At 40.5% G+C, this 25140-nt stretch overlaps 1 protein-coding gene across 14 annotated transcripts in view; it reads right to left on the reverse strand.

Moving 5' to 3' along the window:
- Positions 1-25140, reverse strand: part of PUM1 (pumilio RNA binding family member 1) — a 135420-nt gene that overhangs the window by 63928 nt on the left and 46352 nt on the right. For 8 of the 14 annotated variants that reach the window (XM_037882043.2, XM_037882039.2, XM_037882045.2 and 5 more), the window contains 4 exons: positions 14738-14846; positions 11741-11919; positions 6038-6204; positions 2749-3019 (listed from right to left, as the gene is read on the reverse strand). In XM_037882043.2, coding sequence (XP_037737971.1) covers positions 2749-3019; positions 6038-6204; positions 11741-11919; positions 14738-14846 — 726 coding nt within the window. The remainder of the gene's footprint in view (positions 1-2748; positions 3020-6037; positions 6205-11740; positions 11920-14737; positions 14847-25140) is intronic. The other 6 variants (XM_043532006.1, XM_043532004.1, XM_037882041.2 and 3 more) reach the window with 1 other exon arrangement.

Here is a 25140-nt window from a genome sequence, read left to right on the forward strand (position 1 = left end):
CCCAGGTCGGGGTTCCAGGGGTGTGTCTGTGCGGATTTGATCTTGTGCTTTTTCAGGAAGTTTCTTGAGCAAATGCTGTAGATGCTTTTGGTAACTCTCAGTGGGATCAGAGGGTAATGGCTTGTAGAAAGTGGTGTTGGGAGAGCTGCCGAGCAGCCTCTTGTTCATATTCCGACCTATTCATGATGACAACAGCACCTCCTTTGTCAGCCTTTTTGATTATGATGTCAGAGTTGTTTTTGAGGCTGTGGATGGCATTGTGTTCTGCACGGCTGAGGTTATGGGGCAAGTGATGCTGCTTTTCCACAATTTCAGCCCATGCACGTCGGCGGAAGCACTCTATGTAGAAGTCCAGTCTGCTGTTTCGACCTTCAGGAGGAGTCCACCTAGAATCCTTCTTTTTGTAATGTTGGTAGGCAGGCCTCTGTGGATCATTATGTTGTTCAGAGGTATTTTGGAAATATTCCTTGAGTCGGAGACGTCGAAAATAGGATTCTAGGTCACCACAGAACTGTATCATGTTCGAGGGGGTGGAGGGGCAGAAGGAGAGACCCCGAGATAGGACAGCAGCTTCTGCTGGGCTGAGAGTATAGTTGGATAGATTAACAATATTGCTGGGTGGGTTGAGGGAACCATTGCTGTGGCCCCTTGTAGCCTGTAGTAGTTTAGAAAGTTTAGTGTCCTTTTTCTTTTGTAGAGAAGTAAAGTGTGCGTTGTAAATGGCTTGTCTAGTTTTAGTAAAATCCAGCCACGAGGAAGTTTGTGTGGAAGGTTGGTTTTTTATGAGAGTATCCATTTTTGAGAGCTCATTCTTAATCTTCCCCTGTTTGCTGTAGAGGATGTTGATCAGGTGATTCCGCAGTTTCTTTGAGAGCGTGTGGCACAAGCTGTCAGCATAGTCTGTGTGGTATGTAGATTCAGGAGGAGTCCACCTAGAATCCTTCTTTTTGTAATGTTGGTAGGCAGGCCTCTGTGGATCATTATGTTGTTCAGAGGTATTTTGGAAATATTCCTTGAGTCGGAGACGTCGAAAATGAGCTGTAGCTCACGAAAGCTTATGCTCAAATAAATTGGTTAGTCTCTAAGGTGCCACAAGTACTCCTTTTCTTTTTGCGAATACAGACTAACACAGCTGTTACTCTGAAACCTAAAATTAATCTTAATAAGCTCCAACACAGATCCACAGTTAGGACTGTGTGAATATTTCCACTGCAAACACTGGTTTTCAAGTGTGTAGGTTTCATTATAAAAATGTTTTCTGAGGTGATTCTTTGCATCAAAGCTTTTACTCAAGAGATTAATACCACATTTAAAAAATAAAACTGGTTTGGCCATTTTCAAAGTCATTAAATTATGAACTAAATATATGCTTTACTAATACCAATTTGTCCTTGTGAACCCTAAAAACATCTTGTATAAAGAAATTTCAAACAACAAGACAACATTATGGGCTACTAGATTACACAGCATACGGGCTACCGAGAAGTGCAGTCTTTCATTGACTGTTCGCGAGGCACACCACCAACACAGGGTTTATGAATTGGCGACTAGATGCATGCTCTTCAGCCTGCCATGACAACGTTTTTGTTTTAAGCAGTAACATTTTTTTGAAGGCTTTAATACCAACAAAAGAAAAGGAACAAAAGTTTACGGTTGTTACACAAACCAGCACGAACAGGAGCAGACTTAGAGTGGATCCTTGAATCTAGACCTAGCGTTCAAAAGGGGCCAGAACGTAGATCAAGGACTAGTCCAGGGGTAGGCAACCTATGGCACGCATGCCAAAGGCATGATTTTCAGTGGCGCTTACTCTGCTCGGGTCCCGGCCACCGGTCCAGGGGGCTCTGTATTTTAATTTAAATTTTAAATGAAGCTTCTTACGCATTTTAAAAACCGTATTTACTTTACATACAACAATAGTTTAGTGATATATTATAGACTTATAGAAAGAGGCCTTCTAAAAACGTTAAAATGTATTACTGGCACACAAAACCTTAAATTATAGTGAATAAACGAAGACTCGGCATACCACTTCTGAAAGGTTGCCGACCCCTGGACTACTCTGTCCAGGAAGCACCAGATTGGGCTGCCTGGGTAGGAGGAAAGGTGAAGGAACCCTTTTGGGCTGAGGAAAAAAAGTAAGGGGGAGGTCCCCAGAAATTACACTGGATCCTGATCTCGTTTTGTCTTAACCCAGGATCAAGCAAAAGCAATGTAGTTCACACTTTTCTTTAATTACCCTACAGTGATTTGGTATTCCAGAGGTCCCCAACCAGTGTTGCAACATCTAGGCCCAAATGTACCCAAAGGCTTAAGTCAGTTTCTTTGCCTTTGTTGGTCTGTTATTTGAAAGCAGCTTTTTCAAATATCAACTGTATGAAGTCACAATAATTCAGCAGCAGTTTGTTTCCTTCTCTAACAAACATGTAGGTTTCTATTTTAACTCAATGCAGCTTTGTAATTACTGATATTAAATGTGCTTAATGCTACTCGAGATGTGTTATTTTGGCATTTTCTGTTTGCCACTGATCAGATAAGTCTCCTGCACCTGGCTCACTTTAGCAGAGTCCTGAACATGTAACCTCACTCATTATTGAACAATGTTCCTGTTAGGCTAAGTAAGTCAGCGCCTCCAATCAAGTAATGAAGTAACATGCTACCTCTGGGGCGACTCAAACCAGTGAGTTAGATGTGACCACTGGAAGGGCTGGGAAGGAAAGAGGTGGAATACCTGTGTGAATAGTTTACCTGTTGTTGAGAATTGTAGTCAAAGAGGCCCACAGTTGCTGCTGCTGAGTCCACAGGTACTTGAGTGCCGGAGTAATCAAACTGAAGAGGCTCCATGCCAACATGCTCCATGGGATCCAGGGGAACACTCTGGGATTCCATGTTGGAGAAATCCTCCACGGGCTTGGCACCATTAGTGCTAGTCAGCTGTGCTAAGCCCTCAGATCCGTTCTGGTTTGGACCCAGAAGATCCACTTCGTTAGCAGAGTTCTGGCAGTTACCAGGCGTACGGCTACACAAAAACAAAAAGTTAAGTGTCACTAAAATGTATCTGCTCAAAAAGATAAACTGGCAACACCTTATTGGCAATGTTAACGTCATATCATTTAGCATCACTAACAGCCGACCCTAGTGCCAACCAGAATTACTGGCAGATACTTTTTAACTCAAATGCTCTGAAAAGAAACAGTTAGATGTGGTCAAGTTAAGCATACAATCCAAGTATGCTACTAACATATTTCCTCTGAAACAGTTTCTCTCCTACAGATAGTTAAATCAATGAGGTCATATTAATATTTATTTTATCTAAAGGTCTGTACAGATGAAGACATCTGACTGCAATGAATTAAGCCATTTTAAAAAAAAACAAACATTCTCCAATGTTTCGGATGCTTTCCTAGATGCTTATCCTTCCTCCTAACAATGTTGTCACTTTTGCATTTGGCAAACAGCATGCATTTCAAACAGAACTGAAATGAGGATGGTTGTATTTAAATAATTTTATATAGAACCATTTGATATCTAAGTATCTTGGTACATGTTGATCATATAATTTAATGAATATTTGTTAGCTAATTACGTTTACTGCACAGCCACTGATTTTGGTGAGCCCCATCAAAATATAGCCTATAAACAATTGTCAGCAAAATTTAAAAAAACATCCCCACATTTAAACTCCAAGACACTTTAAATAGGCCCAATTTGGGAAACAAAACCCATGATCTCTTTACCAAGCAACCAATTTGTCACATTATGAAAATTTAGAATATAAATTTAATGAACCCTGACACTGAGTTTAATCAAGATTTAGAAATGGGGAAGTGAAAAAGAGAAAATGGTTGTTCAAAGCCTGTATAATATTACAGGCATTTGTCTCTAACATCTCCTATCATTTCTACAGGAAGCCCCCCCTCTCTCTCACCCTCCAAAATAATAAAAACTAATAATAATAAAAAATAATAATCCTTCAGATTAGGATCTCAAACACAATAAGCATTACAATTCTGCAAAGTGAAACTGGCCATTCTATTTTGAGCATAAAGCAAAAAGACAATCACATATAGCAAGAAAAACAAAAGCAAACGTTGGCTCTGATTCTGAGCTCCAATGTGGTTCTTTTAGAGTGCCAAAGCAACATAAGCAGCCCACCGGAAAACCATCAAGTGCAGGCCTGGCATAATGGCCCTGTCATGCCCTTTGAGGGTTGTGCACGGGCACTGTGAAATCTGACTATTCTGGGCTGCCAAACAGCTCTAGAAAGAGATGCCGCAGCGTGCATAAGATAGAGCAGTTCCAGAATCATGCCAAACCCCAGACCAGACTAGAATCCTGAAGGTGTAACTCCTCATGTGCTATGCCACCTAAGCAGAACACAGACCCTAGCCCACTCAATTATCAATTTTTAGATACTCTGAGCTATTAACACCACAAAGATATGTTATAAATAGGTGCTGTACACCACAGAACTGAAATACTGACTTAGAGAGAACTGGAGATAGCCTCTATAGAGCCTCGAGCCTCTCAAACTGTAACTACTCTAGCTGCATGCTGAGCAAATCAGATTTGGAAAAGGTTTGTAGCAATTCACTGGGTAGCAAGAAAAACAAAAGGAGCTGTGACTGGTTGAAAATCTTTTGGACAAGACTGCTCTCCTGTGATGACACATCACCCCTCTAAAACAGAGAGCTAACATGGGAATTGGAGATTTCCCCACATTATCAGAATAGACAGCGAGATGGTAGTCTCCTGGCAGATCCAATCAGCGGACACATTTGCTAACACCTGCATAGAAATGGGTTCATGAAAGGTCCACTGATATATTCTGAAGTGTTCCCCCACCCCATTTATAAAAAGCAATTTTCTATGAAACGTGTATGCAATTCCACTCCTGTTTTAAAATGCTTTTGCTGATATTCAATTTATAATTCATAAATGTTTGACCTACAAATAAGCTTCTCCTCATTTTGTGACTTGCATTTGTAGTTATAAGGAATCCAAGAAAAGGAGATCCCTAACTCCACCACCTGACTTGACTTACTTCAATGGACCCTCCTTCCTGAACACTTCATTAAAAGAAAAAAAAAGAAAAAAAAAGAAAGATTATTTTGGTGCCAACTTAAACCATTTCAGTTGTTCTCCCTTCTGAAATCAACTATCATTATTTCCCTTCCTATGGTTCGTTTCTAGGTCAGGAGAAGCCAGTCATGACAACAGTTCTAAAAACTGATAGAATTAGAATTTTTTCAAAAGGTGTGTCACCTTTGCAGAGCTGCTAGGTAATTATTCCAACAAGTTAATGCTGCTGGTCTACAAATCACCTCTTAAAACATTCCTAAAGCTCCTCTCATAATATTCGAATTGTATTATGCAAGGACTGGACTGAAATGTGGAATGGTTCATAGTAATCCTAAGGCCAATGGTTTTTGATCAATTGTTAAAATGGATGCATTTCGCACAGCACCTAATATTTTATTTTATTCTATAGCAGTTTTCATTAGTTTTGAGAGAGAACACGGCATAGCAAGTAGGTAATTATACAGTAACAAGCACACAGTTTAACAGCCCAAATTCCAGGAGATTCTGATTTCATAACTACAAATGTAATTTTTTAAAAGTTAGACGATGGTCCATAAGCAAGGACAATATCTAGGGACAGTCTCCCGCAGGGAAATAACTGACCTTTTCATGCCATTGCATGAAATGTTTAAAAACAAATATATAGTATGGAACCAGTCCTGCACAGGTCAATGGACGGACTAAAACTAATAGGTGTTCTCCATCTCTAACTTCTGTAATGATTCCCTCTGCACAGGAAAAAATGCCTAAGATGCCATGTCAACTCGCTCTCTCGACACACACATTCCTGAGCCAAAAAACAGTCTTTTTGGCATTGCCACCACAAGGCTTATTATTGGATCAAGACTCCATTATGTTAGGTGCTGTACAGACAGCACAAAAGACAGCGCTCTGGCAGGATTTCCAACAAAATTAAATGCAACACAAACTAATTCACAGGTAACAAAGCATATACCTGAAATCTTTGACATCTGCATCAATCCCATTTTGTACAGGCAAACCATTGGTCTTATCCATCACATCTCCCTCCTCCTTTAGATCTCCTAATTTATCGCCATCAAATGTGCCCTTATTTTTCTTATCACCTTTATCATTTTCATCATTCTCTGCATCCCTTGGACCCTGGAAAAAATATAACATTTTAATGTATTCATTTTGAGATCAAGTTTACTTTTTTCCCCGTGGATTTTTACCTTAATAAATTACAAAGTTAAAGGGACATGTCCCCTTAAAAAGTTATTTTTTACTTGTAACAATAATAGGTAACATTTAACATTATCATAACTGGAAGCAATTAGGGAATGAGTATTTTTTTCTTTCCAAGTCTACTTTGTGTATTTTACAACATTACATACAATCAATTTAACAGTTTCCTCTATGTAGTAAGTCAGGGCCTAATTCTGTTAACACATTAAACATTTACTTTAATGAGTAACATTTTCAAGAGCACTCACATTCTATTTTCAAAACTGACTAGGCATTTAGCAGTTTAAAGAAAAGGAGTACTTGTGGCACCTTAGAGACTAACCAATTTATTTGAGCATAAGCTTTCGTGAGCTACAGCTCACTTCATTGGATGCATACTGTGGAAAGTGTAGAAGATCTTTTTATACACACAAAGCATGAAAAAATACCACCCCCCCACCCCACTCTCCTGCTGGTAATAGCTTATCTAAAGTGATCACTCTCCTTACAATGTGTATGATAATCCAGATGGGCCATTTCCAGCACAAATCCAGGTTCTCTCCCCCCCTCAAACACACAAACCCACTCTCCTGTTGGTAATAGCTTATCTAAAGTGACTTTCAATAAGACTTAGGCTTCTAAGAACCTACAGTCACTTTTGAAAAATGGGACTCATTCTTTTTAAAATTTTGCTCAATGGGACAACGGACATAAGTAAAATTACTCTCATGCTTATGTGTTTGCAATGGGCCATACTACAGTTTCACATATTTGTGTATGGGGAGGGGGCGATGTCTTCAAACAGCACACAGAGAAAATATTTTCCACTAAAGAAAGCTGCATTCATTAACAGTCTACTACTACAAATAAGGGAAAAGTAGTTCACGCATGACACCAGTGGTGCCTGAACCCCATGAAAACTATAGTAAGTTTCCATCCTGTCTTACTACAGATTATCTACTGGGAGAACCTTGTTTCATATTTGAACTAGACATTTTGTGTTTAGAAAGTAAAGTTCTTCTGATGCCACCAGTCAGCAAAACAGCATTTTTATTAATTAGCATCACCAGTAGAAATAGGAAATGCCAGTTCAGTTATGGATCTGAATTGGGCCCAATCCTGCAACCTTTACTCACCCAAACAGGACCGTCAAACAAGCCTATTGGTTTCAGGACTGACCCTCATTCTCAACTTCATTTCACAGTTTAAATATGGCAATAATAGATAGTTATTCTGCACATTAATAATAGTGCATTGAGCTTCTTGGTGTATGCAGTGTTGTCGTAGCAGCATCAGTGCCAGGATTTTAGAGAGAAGGTGGGTGAGGTAATACCCTTTATTGGACCAACTTTCTGTTGGAGAGAGAGACAAGCGCTCACTAACAGAAGTTGGTCCAATAAAGGATATTTACATCTGTCTACATGGCTCAGGATGTGAGGGAGATTTCCAAACCTGAGCCATTCTTTTTAGGTGGAAAATCTGAGGAACTGTCCCACATTGAGCTGTCATCAGAGGACTTCTGAAACAACTAAACAGTAATAAATCACCAGGACCAGATGGTATTGACCCAAGAGTTCCGAAGGAACTCAAATGTGAAATTGCAGAACTAACAACTGTAGCCTGTAACCGATCATTTAAATCAGCTTCTGTACCAAAATGACTGGAGGATAGCTAAATGTGACGCCAATTTTTAAAAAGGGCTCCAGCAATTACAGGCTGGTAAGGCTGAATTCAGTACCTGGCAAACTGGTTGAAACTATAGTAAAGAACAAAATGGTCAGACACATAGATGAACAGAATTTATTGGGGAAGAGTCAACATGGTTTTTGTAAAGGGAAAATCATGCCTCACCAATCTACTAGAATTCTTTGAGGGGGGTCAACAAGCATGTGGACAAGGGGGATCCAGTGGATATAGTGTACGTAGATTTTCAGAAAGCCTTTGACAAGGTCCCTCACCAAAGGCTCTTAAGCAAAGTAAGTTGTCTTGGGATAAGAGGGAAGGTCCTCTTATGAATTGGTAACTGGTTAAAAGATAGGAAACAAAGGGTAGGAATAAATGGTCAGTTTTCAGAATGGAGAGAGGTAAATAGTGGTGTCCCCCAGGGGTTTGTACTGGGCCCAGTCCTATTTAACATATTCATAAATGATCTGGAAAAAGGGGTAAACAGTGAGGTGGGAAAATTTGCAGATGACACAAAACTACTCAAGACAGTTAAGTCCCAGGCAGACTGCGAAGAGCTACAAAAGGATCTCTCTAAACTGGATGCATAGGCAACAAAAGGGCAGATGAAATTCAATGTTGATAAATGCAAAGTAATGCACATTGGAAAACATGATCCCAACTATACATTTAAAATGATGTAAAGTAGCTGTTACTACTCAAGAAAGAAACCTTGGAGTCATTGTGGAGAGTTCTCTGAAAACATCCACTCAATGTGCAGCGGCAGTCAAAAAAGCGAACAGAAGGTTTGGAATCCTTAAGAAAGGGATAGATAATAAGACAGAAAATATCATATTGCCTCGATACAAATCCATGGTACGCCCACATCTTGAATACTGTGTGTAGATCTGGTCGCCCATCTCAAAAAACATATATTGGACTTGGAAAAGGTTCAGAAAAGGGCAACAAAAATGATTAGGGGTATGGAACAACTGCCATATGAGGAGAGATTAATAAGACTAAAAGAAAAGGAGGACTTGTGGCACCTTAGAGACTAACCAATTTATTTGAGCATGAGCTTTCGTGAGCTACAGCTCACTTCATCGGATGCATTCCACAGTATGCATCCGATGAAGTGAGCTGTAGCTCACGAAAGCTCATGCTCAAATAAATTGGTTAGTCTCTAAGGTGCCACAAGTCCTCCTTTTCTTTTTGCAAATACAGACTAACACGGCTGTTACTCTGAAACCTACCATTAATAAGACTGGGACTTTTCAGCTCAGAAAAGATGACTAAGGCATGATACGATTGAGGTCTGTAAAATCATGACTGATGTGGAGAAAGTAAAGAAGGAAGTGTTATTTACTCCTTCTCATTACACAAGAACTAGGGGTCACCAAATGAAATAAATAGGCAGCATGTTTGTTTTAAACAAAAGGAAGTATTTTTACACACAATGCACAGTCAGTCTGTGGAACTCTTTGCCAGAAGATGTTTGGAAGGCCAAGACTATTACAGGGTTCAAAAAAGAACTAGATAAGTTCATTGAGGATAGGTCCATCAATGGCTATTAGCCAGGATGGGCAGGGATGGTGTCCTTAGCGTCTTTTCCCCAGAAGCTGGGAATCAGCAATAGGGGATGGATCACTTGATGATTACCTGTTCTGTTCATTCCCTCTGGGGCACCTGGCATTGGCCACTGTCAAAAGACAGGATACTGGGCTAGATGGACCTCTGGTCTGACCCAGTGTGGCTGCTCTTATGTTCTTATTACCTTAGCCACCTTATCTTTCAATCATATTGGGGCAGTTTTCCTTTAAAGATAGTAAATTACATTCTATGAATTTGGAATTGTAAGGACATGTATGAAGAATCCGCTGTTTTCATCATAAAACACCACTTAGACCACGCTCCAACATTAGATCAGGTAACCGTTTCCCCGCTTCCTTCACATTTTTCAGATTTCTAAATACCTGTCAGCATCCAAGACCTACTTCTTTCTTATTAACAGCCAGGGCTCAACCAATTTACCAGGCACCTACTAATTAGGGGCTGACAAAAAAAAAGAAACTTACAACGTTTGTGGACGATCCCAAGCTGGGAGGGGTCACAAGTGCTTTGCAGGATAGGATTAATATTCAAAATAATCTGGACAAACTGGAGAAATGATCTGAAGTAAATAGGATAAAATTCAATGAAGATAAATGCAAAGTACTCCACTTAGGAAGGAACAATCAGTTGCACACGTACAAAACGGGAAATGACTGCCTAGGAAGGAGTCCTGTGGAAAGGGATCTGGGGATCATAATGGATCACAAGCTAAATATGAGTCAACAGTGTAACACTGGTGCAAAAAAAAAAGCAAACATCATTCTGGGATGTACTAGCAGGAGAGTTGTAAGCAAGACACAAGAAGTAATTCTTCGGCTCTAGTCCACGCTGATACAGACTCAACTGGAGTATTGTCCCCCATTCTGGGTACTGTATTTCAGGAAAGATGTGGACAAACTGGAGAAAGTCCAGAGAAGAGCAACAAAAATGATAGCAAACATGATCTATGAGGGTAGATTGAAAAAACTGGGTTTGTTTAGTCTGGAGAAGGGAAGAGTGAGGGGGTACATAAAAGGCTGCTACAAGAAGGAAGGAGAAAAATTGTTCTAGTTAACCTCTGAGGTTAGAACAAGAAACAACGGGCTTAAATTGCAGCAGGGTGGTTTAGGTTGGAAATTAGGAAAAACTTCCTATCAGGATAGTTAAACTCTGGAATAAATGTCTAGGGAGGTTGTAGAATCTCTCATTAGAGGTTTTTGAAAGCAGGTTAGACAAACAGCTCTCACGGATGGTTCTAGATAATACTTAGTCAAGTCTTGAGTGCAGGGGACTGGACTAGATGACCTCTCAAGGTCCCTTCCAGTCCTATGATTCTATGGAATGAGGTTCTCCAGAAGGGCGCAGAAGCTATGTTCTGATGGGAAACTCAGAACAACTAGTAGGAGTGAGTACAACACCTGATATGATAGATGAGGCATCTGTGCTCCACCATACCCCTCCTATATCAACCCTAGCTAGTAGATGTCTGGGAGTTTTAGAGCTATCCCCTCTTGGCAGTTTGAGGGTGTAAGATTTCTTCCCACTGCAGTGGGATGGGACTTGAATATACCCAAGGGGTGGGGGGGCGGCGCTAGTTAACAGGTAGTATGAGCTGGCTGCTCTATTCCCTTCTTTGCCAGAAGTACATTGTGGGGAGCAGCACACTGGTCGCAGAAAAGAGAACAGTCCTTGAATAAATTCCCACCATGTAATGTCAGGCTTCAGAGTAACAGCCGTGTTAGTCTGTATTCGCAAAAAGAAAAGGAGTACTTGTCGCACCTCTGAGACTAACCAATTTATTTGAGCATAAGCTTTCGTGAGCTACAGCTCACTAATGTTCAGTGATTTTTGCAACACTTTTGAAAACAGAGAACAAGTCGCATAGCAAAGCATGCTTTACAGAATATTCAAGAACACCAGCATTTAGCCAAGTATTTTTGCACATCGTATTTCTAGTGTCTCAGTATGGCAGGTGTGTTCACCAACAGGATCAGAGACGGCTGGCCATCTCACTCCTGCTGTATTTCTTTCTTCTATATCCCATTACGTAAGCATGAACAACAACTAAATCGGTGGCTTACCCTTTTTGACATGGTGGTGGATACAACCATAACACCCACAAGAGGTAGAATATCTGTCTTCAGGAAGGAAGTAAAAAACAGCAACAAATGGACGGGGAAAAAATCACGGAAACCCAAATTTCAGAATCAGGCACACTTACAAATCCTCCTTTTCTGAGACAGGAATCCCCAGGAGATGAGCTCAACACGTATTCCACCATGCTAACTCCAAGTCCTCCGCTCTCTGACCGTGGCGACAGCACCGAGTTGACATCACTGTTCACATGAAAGCCTTGACCAGGTCTTCTCTGAACCATTATTGGTTGAGAAACAGAATGATCTACAACAAACACATATACATATCTTTAAGATTCATTATTAGTAGTACTACCTTACAATGTAGTGGCCCCAGTCACAGACCATGGTACAGAACAGAAACAGTCCCTGACCAAAGGGGATTCCAATCCAATTACAAAGATGAGCAAGTCACTAGAAAAGCTATGTAGAGAGTCTTAATTATAATTTACAAACAAAGCAGCTGCCTTTTTGACAATTAGATGATGTCCACATGGGTGGATGAGACTGGCTTTCCTATCAGTGACTACTGAAAACATCTTTGATAAAGAGCAGTTTTGTTTTGTTTTTACAGAAAGCCTGACATTTTCTGATTTCTCATGTTGTGGGGAACTGTCTTAATCTGCATCAAATGAGGCCATGGCTAGGAAATATCACAGAAAATCAGATACTCCTCAAGCAGCTGATCCTGAAAGTACTCAGGACTTTCAACCACCACTGGCTTCTAAAGGATTTACGGGTGCTTAGCGCCTTGCACTGCTTAACAGCCTCAATCACTGACAGAAGCTGAAAAGGTAAGCTATTTCTAAAAACTATTTTCCCAATATCTTTTTCATATATCCATAAAAAAGATAATCAAATGAAAGATTGTTAAGGCTGCAAAGTCCAGAACTCAAGTTAGAAATGCCAGAATGAAGATGGTCCATGCAATCTTAATTTTGCCTCTTTGTGTGCATGAATTGATACAGCCTAACTACATGATCTCATATTCCCCACCCCCAAATTGATTAATTCCCTCCCAGGTTCTAGACCCAGCTCTGCCAAAAGTGACCATGCGCAACCTCTCAGACCCTCAGTTATCTCACTTCTACAGAGAGGGGGAAAAGGACAACTACTACTTGCCTGCCTCCTAGGTAAGGGTATAGATACAGTAATGACGGAGACGTAGAGGGGAAGATTAATACTAGCCAATGAAAGAGGCAAGACTAGGGGTACAATCTTCACAAATGCTTAAATTACTTCAGAGCCTACGTTTCATTAAAAGTCGATGGGATGTTGCAGCCTACATCCTATTTTCAAAAGTGACTTATGCCTTCTCTACACTACACAATTAAGTCAACCTATGTTAGGTCGACTTACAGCCACTGCAGTAATTACTGCGTTTTTTCATGTCCACACTATCCTCCTTCTGCCAGTGGTGTGCGTCCTTACCAGGAGCGCTTGCACCAACTTAAGAGGAGCAGTGTTGGGGGATGAGAGCCCAGGCTCCCAGCTCAGTGAGAAGCTCCCAGCTGGAAGGGCACAGATCTGACAGGTGATGTAAGTAACAGTGTTTATACAGACACTGCATCAGTCTAACTACATCAACCTAGAGCGCTATGCCTCTCCCGCAGGTGGAGTTATTAGGTCGGTGTAGTGAGGGGACTTACATCGGTGGGAGCAATGCTGTAGTGTTGACACTTACAGAATTAGGTTGACATAAGATGCTTTATATTGACCAAACTCTGTAGTGTAGACCCTGAAAACTTTATCCTAGAACTCATGGTCTCTTGGCTCAGCACACCCTCCCCTAGGCCATGCGACGTTTTGATGGGGGAAAGAGGCAGACTGGGGTAAATTTTACTGGTGTCCTTTCTGGAGCTAGAGATCTGTCCAGTTGTTTGGAAACAATGCAAGAGGCTCAGTGGGGCCTGGGAGCATGCTCAGTATAGATGGAACTTACAGAAAATTGAGAAAGGGCTTAACATGTTCTGTAGACCATGTGCAAATGACTACTTCTGTGACTTAGAACTTATCTTTGTGGAAAAGGTATTCAGATTTGGTCAAGGCACCTTTCTGATCACTGGATCATGCCTCTAACAAACAGCTCCAGTCTGCCTACTTCAAACCACAGAGGCACTGGAGCTATTGATTTTAAAAAGTTGATTTTTTTTTTAAAATGTTCACAACACATTTTGCACTACCCTCAATCTCTGAAATGGCTGCACTGGAGGATTTATAATTGATTGTTAGGCAGCCATAATAATTGCAACTGTTCCACCTATATTATACATGTACACATATATGATTTAGTAGACTAAATATCTGAGTGACGATTGCTAAAATTTTCTTTTAAACTATCACATGGTGCACACAACCCAAAACAAAGTGGTAAACAATGGTTTAAGAATGCCTCCCACAATACACATTAGAACAGGAGTTCCCAAACGTTTTACTAAGGCAACACACCATACTGTGTCTTTTTTTTTTTTTTTTTTGAGACCCACCATTACATATATGCACTGTAATCCTAATCCTGACCCAGTGAAGAGGGGATATCCTGTAGCAGAATGGGAGGGGAGGGAGGAGGAGAGTCAAGTGAGGTGGAGAGCGAACCCACCTCACACTTACTCCACCGCAGTGGCTCCTGTCCCACAGGTCTCAGCTCAACTCCCCGCTCTGGACATTGCAACCTGGTGCACAAAGTCACAGTGTCACTCAGGTTTGGCCCAGCCACCCCTCCATCACATCAGAAGGGCCAAACCTGAGTGGTTGTGTGATCCTATGGACTAGGCTGTAATGTCCAGAGTGCAGAACTGATGGGTTAATCTGGCCCTGATGACAGATCTAAAATGTTCCTGCAACACATTGGTGAGTTGGGACCCCTGTTTGGTGAAAACTGAACAAGAATGTGGATTTTCTTACATTCAGAATTATTTAAAACCTATCTATTTCTACTGATCCTTTTGTGATTTTTTTCATCTTTTTGTTAACTCCAGTTTTACACAGGACTGGTATGAATAGCTATAATCAGAGACAACCAGGTTTTTGACATATTTGGTAGCTGTGAAATTCAGAATTAGCCAGCTTGCTGAGGAAGTTACCTGATGTTCCCCAAGCACTGTCTCTCCACTGATCTCCTAGAAATATCCCTTTTGGTCCATCTTTGCTTGAATCATCAGTTTCCCAAAACTTTTTACCTGGCAACAGCTGCTGCAAATAAAAAGGAACAAACATGTTTAATCTTAGCATAAAAGTGCAAGTGTAAACCATAAACATTTTCCTTGTGGAACCAAAAAAATCAGTCATGTTAAAACAAGCTGATAGACACTTTACAATCAATCAGAGTGCTTATGCTTTCCCAAGGTGAGAGCGATGAAGCAATTGTGACACCCTGTGGAAGCATAAAGTAACTCAGAAAAATAGGAGGGATCCTATAGGCATAAAGGGCTGATGCATAACACACACACCCCATTAGCACTCTCACATTTCTATGCATGAGAGCCATTTGTAACAAATGTTAGTAAGAAAGATATGCTCTCATCAGAAGAGCATGTTTTAATGAATCAGAATTGTATCTGAATTGTATATAGTTACCTATAGAATCTTCACTCCAATATGGGGGACTGGGAATTTCCATCTCTCGCATGCAAATATTGTGGGTCTGATCCCATAAGGTGCTCAGCGCCCTCAACTCCCAGTGCATTCCATGGGAGTTAAGGGTACTTAATGCTTTGGCAATATTTGTAAACAGTGATGAGAGTGAACAGTTCTAAGCCACTGCTTCTGCACAGCTTATGTTATTCTGAAAAGGTGCTTAACTTTTCTTCTAATTCAGGGGCAGCAGGACAGAAAACTACCCTCAGGTTAAATCAATTCCAGGAAAGTGTAGTGACAGCAAAAAGGACAAACTTCACAAACATATACCAGGCATAACAGATGCTTTTTAAAAATAGCAGTTCCATTCAGCAAACATCTGCCTTATGGCAACTACATATGGCAAGAGGAATTTCAAGTGCTGCTTACGTGCCTTAGATAGTAACAGTACAATCTTTAAATTAAATCCTCTGTCTCAATGGGAGTGGTGTGATTCAGAGAGAGAGAAAAAGCAGCACAGTAACAGCAAGGAGTTCAATAAATAAGCCTATCTGCTGAATTCGGGACAGAATGGAAGGAGCTGGAAGATTAACAAACACTTGAGAATCTCTCATTTAGATTACCGCACAGTACGAACTAGAAGGACTAGTCAAAGTGTCCTATATATTAGAAATGCTAAGCAGCTCAAGTCTATATAATTTAGCAGAAGGTTTGTGTTAACTCAGGGCGTTACAGGATAACAGAGCCAATATTCACTCCAAGACAAAGAGATACATTTGATGAAGCAAGCTTAAATATGCATAAGCAGCTTTTAAATCTATATTTGGGGGGAAGGAAGAAGCAGCTATACAACTTTTGTTTAGTATGTATTTTTAACTTAAAGTCTTATCTGATTCAGATACACATTGTAAAACAACCTCTCCAGGACAACGGATACTTGAAGGTACATGGATTTGGATATCAAGAGTAATAGGTTGCACAAAGGACAGCAAAACAGGTACTATAATAAAACTGCTACCTCACCTATGAAAAGCAGAATTCCCTATACTGCACCGCTTTAAAAAGTTACAAAAGATAAAAAGGTAGGTTATATTCAGATACATAATCAACAATCAATGATGCTGTGGAGTATCTAACACCAAACAACACTACTGTAAGTCCTTGCTTACAGACAGCCCCCCAACCTGAAGCAAATACTCACCAGCAACCACACACCACACAACAGAACCACTAACCCAGGAACCTATCCTTGCAACAAAGCCCGTTGCCAACTCTGGCCACATATCTATTTAGGGGATACCATCATAGGGCCTAATCACATCAGCCACACTATCAGAGGCTCGTTCACCTGCACATCTACCAATGTGATATATGCCATCATGTGCCAAGAATGCCCCTCTGCCATGTACATTGGCCAAACTGGACAGTCTCTACGTAAAAGAATAAATGGACACAAATCAGATGTCAAGAATTATAACATTCATAAACCAGTCGGAGAACACTTCAATCTCTTTGGTCACTCGATTACAGATCTAAAAGTCGCAATACTACAACCAAAAAAAACTTCAAAAACAGACTCCAACGAGAGAGTGCTGAATTGGAATTAATTTGCAAACTGGATACAATTAACTTAGGCTTGAATAAAGACTGGGAGCGGATGGGTCATTACACAAAGTAAAACTATTTCCCCCTGTTTATTCCCCCCCTCCCCAGATGTTCTTGTCAACTGCTGAAAATGGCCCACCTTGATTATCACTAGAAAAGGTTCCCCCCTCCCCCGCTGGTAATAGCTCACCTTACCTGATCACTCTCCTTAGAGTAGGAGTACTAGTGGCACCTTAGAGACTAACCAATTTATTTGAGCATAAGCTTTCATGAGCTACAGCTCACTTCATCCGATGCATGAAGTGAGCAGTAGCTCACGAAAGCTTATGCTCAAATAAATTGGTTAGTCTCTAAGGTGCCACAAGTCCTCCTTTTCTTTTTACTGTCTTGGTGCCATGGCAAGCCTATTATAGAAGCTACACTGAGAAGCAACTGAATGAAAGAGACCATTACAGGATCTGCAACCACAAAAGAATGATTTCTGAAAGTAAGAAAACAGATGGAAGGGCATTGGCCAAGCAAAACTGAACCCTTTAGAATCACAGAATCATAGAATATCAGGGTTGGAAGGGACCTCAGGAGGTCATCTAGTCCAACCCCCTGCTCAAAGCAGGACCAATCCCCAACTACATCATCCCAGCCAGGGCTTTGTCAAGCCTGACCTTAAAAACTTCTAAGGAAGGAGATTCCACCACCTCCCTAGGTAACACATTCCAGTGTTTCACCACCCTCCCAGGGGAAAAAGTTTTTCCTAATATCCAACCTAAACCTCCCCCACTGTAACTTGAGACCATTACTCCTTGTTCTATCATCAGCTACCACTGAGAACAGTCTAGATCCATCCTCTCTGGAACCACCTTTCAGGTAGTTGAAAGCAGCTATCAGTTCCCCCTTCATTCTTCTCTTCTGCAGACTAAACAATCCCAGTTCCCTCAGCCTCTCCTCATAAGTCATGTATTCCAGTCCCCTAATCATTTTTGTTGCCCTCCGCTGGACTCTTTCCAATTTTTCCACATCCTTCTTGTAGTGTGGGGCCCAAAACTGGACACAGTACTCCAGATGAGGCCTCACCAATGTCGAATAGAGGGGAACGATCACGTCCCTTGATCTGCTGGCAATGCCCCTACTTATACATCCTAAAATGCCATTGGCCTTCTTGGCAACAAGGGCACACTGCTGACTCATATCCAGCTTCTCGTCCACTGTAAGCCCTAGGTCCTTTTCTGCAGAACTGCTGCCCAGCCATTCGGTCCCTAGTCTGTAGCAGTGCATGGGATTCTTCAGTCCTAAGTGCAGGACTCTGCACTTGTCCTTGTTGAACCTCATCAGATTTCTTTTGGCCCAATCCTCCAATTTGTCTAGGGCCCTCTCTATCCTATCCCTACCCTCCAGCATATCTACCTCTCCTCCCAGTTTAGTGTCATCTGCAAACTTGCTGAGGATGCAATCCACACCATCCTCCAGATCATTTATGAAGATATTGAACAAAACCGGCCCCAGGACCAACCCTTGGGGCACTTGATACCGGCTGCCAACTAGACATGGAGCCATTGATCACTCCCCGTTGAGTCCGACAATCTAGCCAACTTTCTATCCACCTTATAGTCCATTCATCCAGCCCACACTTCTTTAACTTGCTGGCAAGAATACTGTGGGAGACCGTGTCAAAAGCTTTGCTAGGGGAAAGCCTGCACAAGTAGCAGGCACAGAACAAATTTAAATAAACTAATGAACAAAATGGAAATTAGCAGCACTGCTGTTTATAACCACAAGTCTTAATCTATATACTTCAAAGGGGAAAACTCAGGGGGCAGCAGGAATTATTGTACGTGATTCACTCCACACGTACCATTACCACCGAACAAATGCTCCAAAGAGGTGGTGCAGAGAGAGGAAGAAACAAAAGCACCATCATGCTGGAGGTGGAAAATACAACAAACAGATCACACACGCAAATCAGAGGATATAAAAAAAGAGATCATGGTCAGTAATGGTCATGAACTAACTTGCAAGGAGCTTCAAGGTCCAAAATATGAAGTGTCCAATTATATGATGATGTGCACCAATTGGTGGCAATGCCAGATGGCATGGAGTGCTCTGGGTCCCAGCACAGAGACCTGTTGGCTCCAAGAGCCTTTGAAAGGTTTGTGATTTTCCTACAGGAAGATTAGTGTACACACAGGAACACAGACAAAACCTCAATTTCTCTATCTTGAGTAATGAAAGGCCATGCATCAGAATGGCACCCAAACGGGATATAAATATAGATAAATCTAGGAAGCTGAGACTACTCAATAGTATTGCAGTTCCTCTTTTACTGAAGGCATGCACTTCGGTAAGTTCTGCCATAGCCCAGCTTCTCCTTCTACCTCATCATGCAGTCAAAGCTTTCCTTTTTGCCACTGTCTTGCCACAAACAAATTCAGTTATGTAAGAAGTCATGCTTCTGAATTTGTAAGAACAAGCTAAGCTATACCCCACAGTTCTTGAAACACCACTTCAGTCATTATTAGATATTAAAAATCCTGCAGTATCTCCACTACTCTTTAAAACAGGTTAACTACCAATAGTGAAATAAAGATACATTTGAAGTGCTTTGTAGTACTGTACGTACTCTGAAATCAGACTCTGAAAGGCTCCTTTCAGCACAAGATGAGGATTATTTCCTTTCCTAGATTCAAAACCAAGATGGTATAACACTATCGGACATTGGCTTTCTGCACCAGAAATTCGAAAGTCCCAGTTCTCCAGAACCATACTTTTAATTGGATTCTCCTTCAGTTCAATGTATGAAGCCCCACTCACTTCAATATGGTTTCTATCTTGCATGCCATTGTCTGGCCAAGACCATTCATCCATTTAATAGTCTCCTCTGAATTTTCCAATTTACTCTCTCCCATTTTCACATACAAGGCATTCCCCCTTGCCAAAAATTTAATGATCTCAAAATTAGCATTCTATTTGGGGGCACTAGCCCCCCTTTTCATCTCCTTCCTTTAAATACAATGCAACTGTAGAAGGCAGACACCTTGCTCTATTTGCACCCGTAGCTCCATGGGAAGAACATACCCTAGTTTTCCCTTTCTGGTCCTTTATACTCTGGTTTAACCCCTAATACAACCAGTTACTATTACAGCTGGTAAGCGGCAAGGGAAATATCTATCCAAGAAAAGTATTAGGGGGACAGTATCGAACTTTTTTAAAAAAACAAACAAACGAGTTTGTGGGTGAATCTAGGTCTCAAAAAGGTGCTGGATTGACAGCCTTACAGACTAGTCTTAGTTATTCACACTACAGGTGAGGAACAGGAAGGAAAAGTGCGAGCATACCCCATACTGCCCTCCAACGTGCTCCAAAACTAATCTGGAGAATCAACTCTAGGGAGGAGAAGACAGTTCACTCTCCATGGCCCATGCAATCAATCGTTCATCTTTCTGCTAAGAGAGAGTCAAACAACCGGGTCATTTGTGGAGGTGGTTTTTGTTAAATGGATAATTTGTCCTCTGGAACTGGACTAAGCCTAGGTCATTTCAGACAGACGACAAGAAGCAGGAGGGTAGAAACTTCTGATCACTATAGTATACCAACCAGCAACCTAGAAGCAAATCGGTTCTTTATCCATTTTTTAAATGTCTTTATGGAGACTGAATGGCTCTATTACAAACTCCTTGAGATATTTAGTTCCCAATAACATAGTCAAAGCAATTCTCTAATCTCTGGAATATTACTTGTATTGCAGTAGTGCCCTGAAGCACCTAACACGGATCCCCTATAGTGATACGTACTGTACACATCTGTATTTTTTTAAAGAAGTCCCCAGCCCCAAGAGCTTACAATCTAAACATAAAAAGAAAAGGAGTACTTGTGGCACCTAAGAGACTAACCAATTTATTTGAGCATAAGCTTTCGTGAGCTACAGCTCACTTCATCGGATGCATTCAGTGGAAAATACAGTGGGGAGATTTATATACATAGAGAACACGAAACAATGGGTGTTCCCATACGCACTGTAAGGAGAGTGATCACTTAAGATGAGCTATTACCAGCAAGACAGCTGGGGGGCGGGGGAGGGAAAAAAACGTTTTGTAGTGATCATCACTACAAAAGGCTCCCCTCCCCCCTCCTGCTGGTAATAGCTCATCTTAAGTGATCACTCTCCTTACAGTGTGTATGGTAACACCCATTGTTTCATGTTCTCTATGTATATAAATCTCCCCACTGTATTTTCCACTGAATGCATCCGATGAAGTGAGCTGTAGCTCACGAAAGCTTATGCTTAAATAAATTTGTTAGTCTTTAAGGTGCCACAAGTACTCCTTTTCTTTTTGCGAATACAGACTAACACGGCTGCTACTCTGAAACCAATCTAAACATAATTAGGCAACAGGCACAGAAACAAGGTGGGGGGGGGGGGGGGGGGAGGAGAATTAACAGAGTACAACTTGCAGCTGCTTCACCAACTTCTGTGTACAAGTAGTAGTAATTCCAGCACAGCTAAAGACAGTGATAGGGAGGTGAAGCATTTACAAACAGGGCAAGATTTTCCAAGCCTTCCACTAGCGTTGTGTGTTAAAATAGTCATTAAGTATCTACTAGCCACAGATCTGAAGGAATTTATTGGCTGTGTCTCTCCTTCTGCTTCCACCACCACCTCAACTCATCAGAATTTCCAGTACAGAAAAAGACTATTACCCAGCCACACTGAGAATCAGAATTTCTCAGATGAAGTGAAACAGAGTTGCTAAATTAAAATTCAGCTGCAATGAGCCACTCATTTAATAGGATGGTACCTGTAAATGTAATATGATGTAGTGTTCTGAATAAACCACACCCCCTGTGACGCCAAAGGAAGCGAAATAAGGCAGAGTGTGGGCGTGCACACGCATGAACTAAGGAGACAAAGGAGAATCACATAGGCTATGCTCTTTCAATAAAATACTCTTTGTTGGTTTACAATGAAACTGAACACCCTTCAGGAGCTTCCAGTTGCCAGATTTTTTCCACCATGGAGGTTACATAAAATGTAGTGTTTGGTTCAGCAAATTCTCTATTTACACCTTCAGCAAAATCTGCTTTAAAAAATAATCAGTTTAAAATACTGACTTAAGAGTCAAAAGAGAAGCACTTGTGTTTAAGAAAATTGCCAGTTAGTTGTTGGAGTCATAATTTTTCAGGTCACTTTAAACACCAATACTCCTAAAAACAATCTCATCCTCCGGAACAAATGGGACTGTAGCCTCAAGAGCTGGCTTTTTTTTACCCCCAGAGAGAAGTATTGTAAATGACCAGGTTCAACCTTTGTTGAATTTTTAAGAGGTCAATGTCATTTTGTCTTTTTAATGGAAGATAAATTAGTTTTAGGATCAAAAATTAGATTCTTAATTTTAATGTTTGATATTTTGAACTTTCAACTGATCTTTTAAACGCTGTGGGTTAATGAAAACCTCTAGTCTTTTTTTTTTATATCAAATTTAATATATTTTGCAAACAACTTACAAATCGCAATTACAGCAAAACCATGCAATGAAACAAGTGGGGAGGGAGATTTTTACACTATGAATCATTATGTGTTTAATTTTTCTCAAATACAATTGCATATAAACATCTCGGCATGCCTGTCCAGTTAAAGGTTAGGAGTAGGGGAATACCCTTATGCAGTCCTAAACAACAGGTTCTTAAACACCATAGCAAGCGATCTTTAGTCACAGAATCACAGAAATGTAGGTCTGGAAGGGACTTTGATAAGTCACCTAGTCCAGTACCCTGCTCTGAGGCAAAACTAAGAATTTTCTAGACCAGCTATTCTCAAGCAGAGGTCCGCAGCCCCCTTGGGGCCGCGAGCAGGTTTCAAGGAAGCCACCACACAGGGCAGGCATTAGACTGGCCAGGGCCCAGGGCAGAAAGCCGAAGCTCGAGTCCCTGTGGCAGCGGGTCTGAAGCTGCGGTGGGGCTGAAAAAAAGACAGTTGTTGTGGCACAGATGGACCCCAGAGTTTTTATACCATATTGGGGGGAGCCTCAGAAATACAAGGGTTGAGAACCCCTGATCTGGACCATTCCTGAGAAGTGTTTGTCAAGTCTGTTCTTAAAAATCTCCAACAATGGAGACTCTACAACTGCCCTGGGCAATTTGTTCCAGTGCTTAACTACCCTTATAGTTAGGAAGTTTTTCCTAATATCTAAACTAAATCTCCCTTGCTGCAACTTAAGCCAATTACTTCCTGTCCTGCCTTTAGTGGATAAGGAGAACAATTTATTGCCCTCCTCTTTATAACAACCTTTTATGTACTTGATTGAAGCTTATGTCCACACTCAGTCTTCTCTTCTCCAATCTAAACAAACACAAGTTTTTCAATCTTTCCTCCTAGGTATATTTTGTAGATCTTTAATAATTTTCATTGCTCTTCTCTGAACTTTCTTCAATTTGTCCATATCCTTCCCAAAGTGTGGTTCCCAGAACCGCAAACAAAACTTCAGTTGAGGCCCTATCAGTACTGAGCAGAACGGAAGAATTACTCCTTGTGTCTTGCTTACAACACTCCTCTAATACAGTCCAGAATTATGTTCGGTTTTTTGTTTGTTTTTTTGGCAACAGTATTACATTGTTGACTCACTGGGTAATGGGCCTACCCTGTCCCTGATCTTCCTCTTGCTTCTAACTTATTTGTAAAATGTTTCCTTTTTTACTCTTTATGTCCCTAGCTAGTTTAATCTCATTATTTATTTAATTTCATTTTACCATTTAAATTATAATACTTTTTTTTCTTTTAAAAAATAAACCTTTTTAGAACATCTGAATTTAATACAAAATCTGTTAAGGCCTAAAATTATAATCTCTTAAAACATTTAAATAAAAAATAAAATATGCTAAATCCATGAGCCTCTATCAAAAAAAAAAATTATAGACTGTTTTTCAAGAAACAGGAAAAGAATCGGGGGGAAAACATCTAAATTTTGAGGTCAAGCTTTATAAATAGGACACAATAGGTCATATACTGTAGTAAGGGCTTGATCCTCTGGGGGGCCCAAGGGCTGTCCTACTGGGTGCAAGAGTATCATCACAGACTTGGGATCTGGCCTCTGACTTCAGGAGACACCATCATGTACCTGATTAAGATCATCCACTGAGCACACCCGGGTGATCTCATGCTCCTATTTTATAGCCTCTCCCTTTCTGAGGTGACTGGCTCAGTTCTCAAATTGTGAATATTCATTCACCATTTTCTAACATATTAAAGAAGCACAATTAGTAAGAGTCTGAAAATATTAAGCTATATATTTGCTTAAAATAAATGTATATACTTATAGTGTGCCCTCCTAAGCAGTAAAAAGATATACCAACTCGAGCGTAAAGGTACTATTTAGTTGTAAATCAACATGTTTTAATGGTTACATCTACAAATGAGAATGCATTTTTGTTTAGAAAAGAACTGAGGTACAAACAGAAAAGTTGCTTAAAATCAATTTTTTAAATCAATCCACCTTTTCTTCAAGAACTTTACATCCCAAAGTGTTTTTTGTTTTTTTTTTTATAATTTTGAAGTGAATCACAAGCTCGGCCTGTACAAAATACTGATACAAACATTTTCACTGACTATCACTCAAACAACCTTCTCTCTGCCTTTGTAGTGGTTATCTGCACAAAGTTGCCTAGTATTAACAGAGCATACCAAAACATCAGAACACTGAAGAACAGCCCTGCCTTCATATGGAGATTACAGTATCTGTTTTTGTTCAACGTGTGTAAAATCATTAGAATACAGCATTTAACAATTTGATGGATGATGTTAAACAACTCCTCCAGCCTCCAAGCTATCAAGAGCTGCTGTACCCAAACTTAAAAATGGCTTGGCAACAGACACAGCAATTAGCAAGGTGTAAAATTAAGGAATAGACTTTGACCATAAGAATTTTTTCATGTAAGTGCTTTCAGTTGTGATAAAGAATTCTGTTAAAGGAAAATCATCCATTTCTGATCAGCCCTGCAGTACGAAAGTTCAACAGGTAAAAAGCAAATCTCTGAACAGAAAATATTTAAAGTTTTAAATTAAAATGGGCCTGAGTTGAGCATGGGAGCCAGCCAACTTGCTGAAAAAACATAACTTATACTTCTATTGTATTCTTTCAGCGAATACAAGGTCATTGCACAATTAGGCTAACACCAATAGTTGGGCACAGTTAAGGGGCAAATGCATTTCTTTTAACTTAGTTTTTAAAATGGCAACATGGAGCATTTAAAAAGGTTAAAATGAAGTATAATTCCACACTTAAGGGACATGATGACGTAAGGATTCCCATTGATACAT

Source organism: Chelonia mydas, chromosome 19 (assembly GCF_015237465.2).
Source record: "Chelonia mydas isolate rCheMyd1 chromosome 19, rCheMyd1.pri.v2, whole genome shotgun sequence".
Classification (NCBI taxonomy): Eukaryota; Metazoa; Chordata; order Testudines; family Cheloniidae; genus Chelonia; species Chelonia mydas.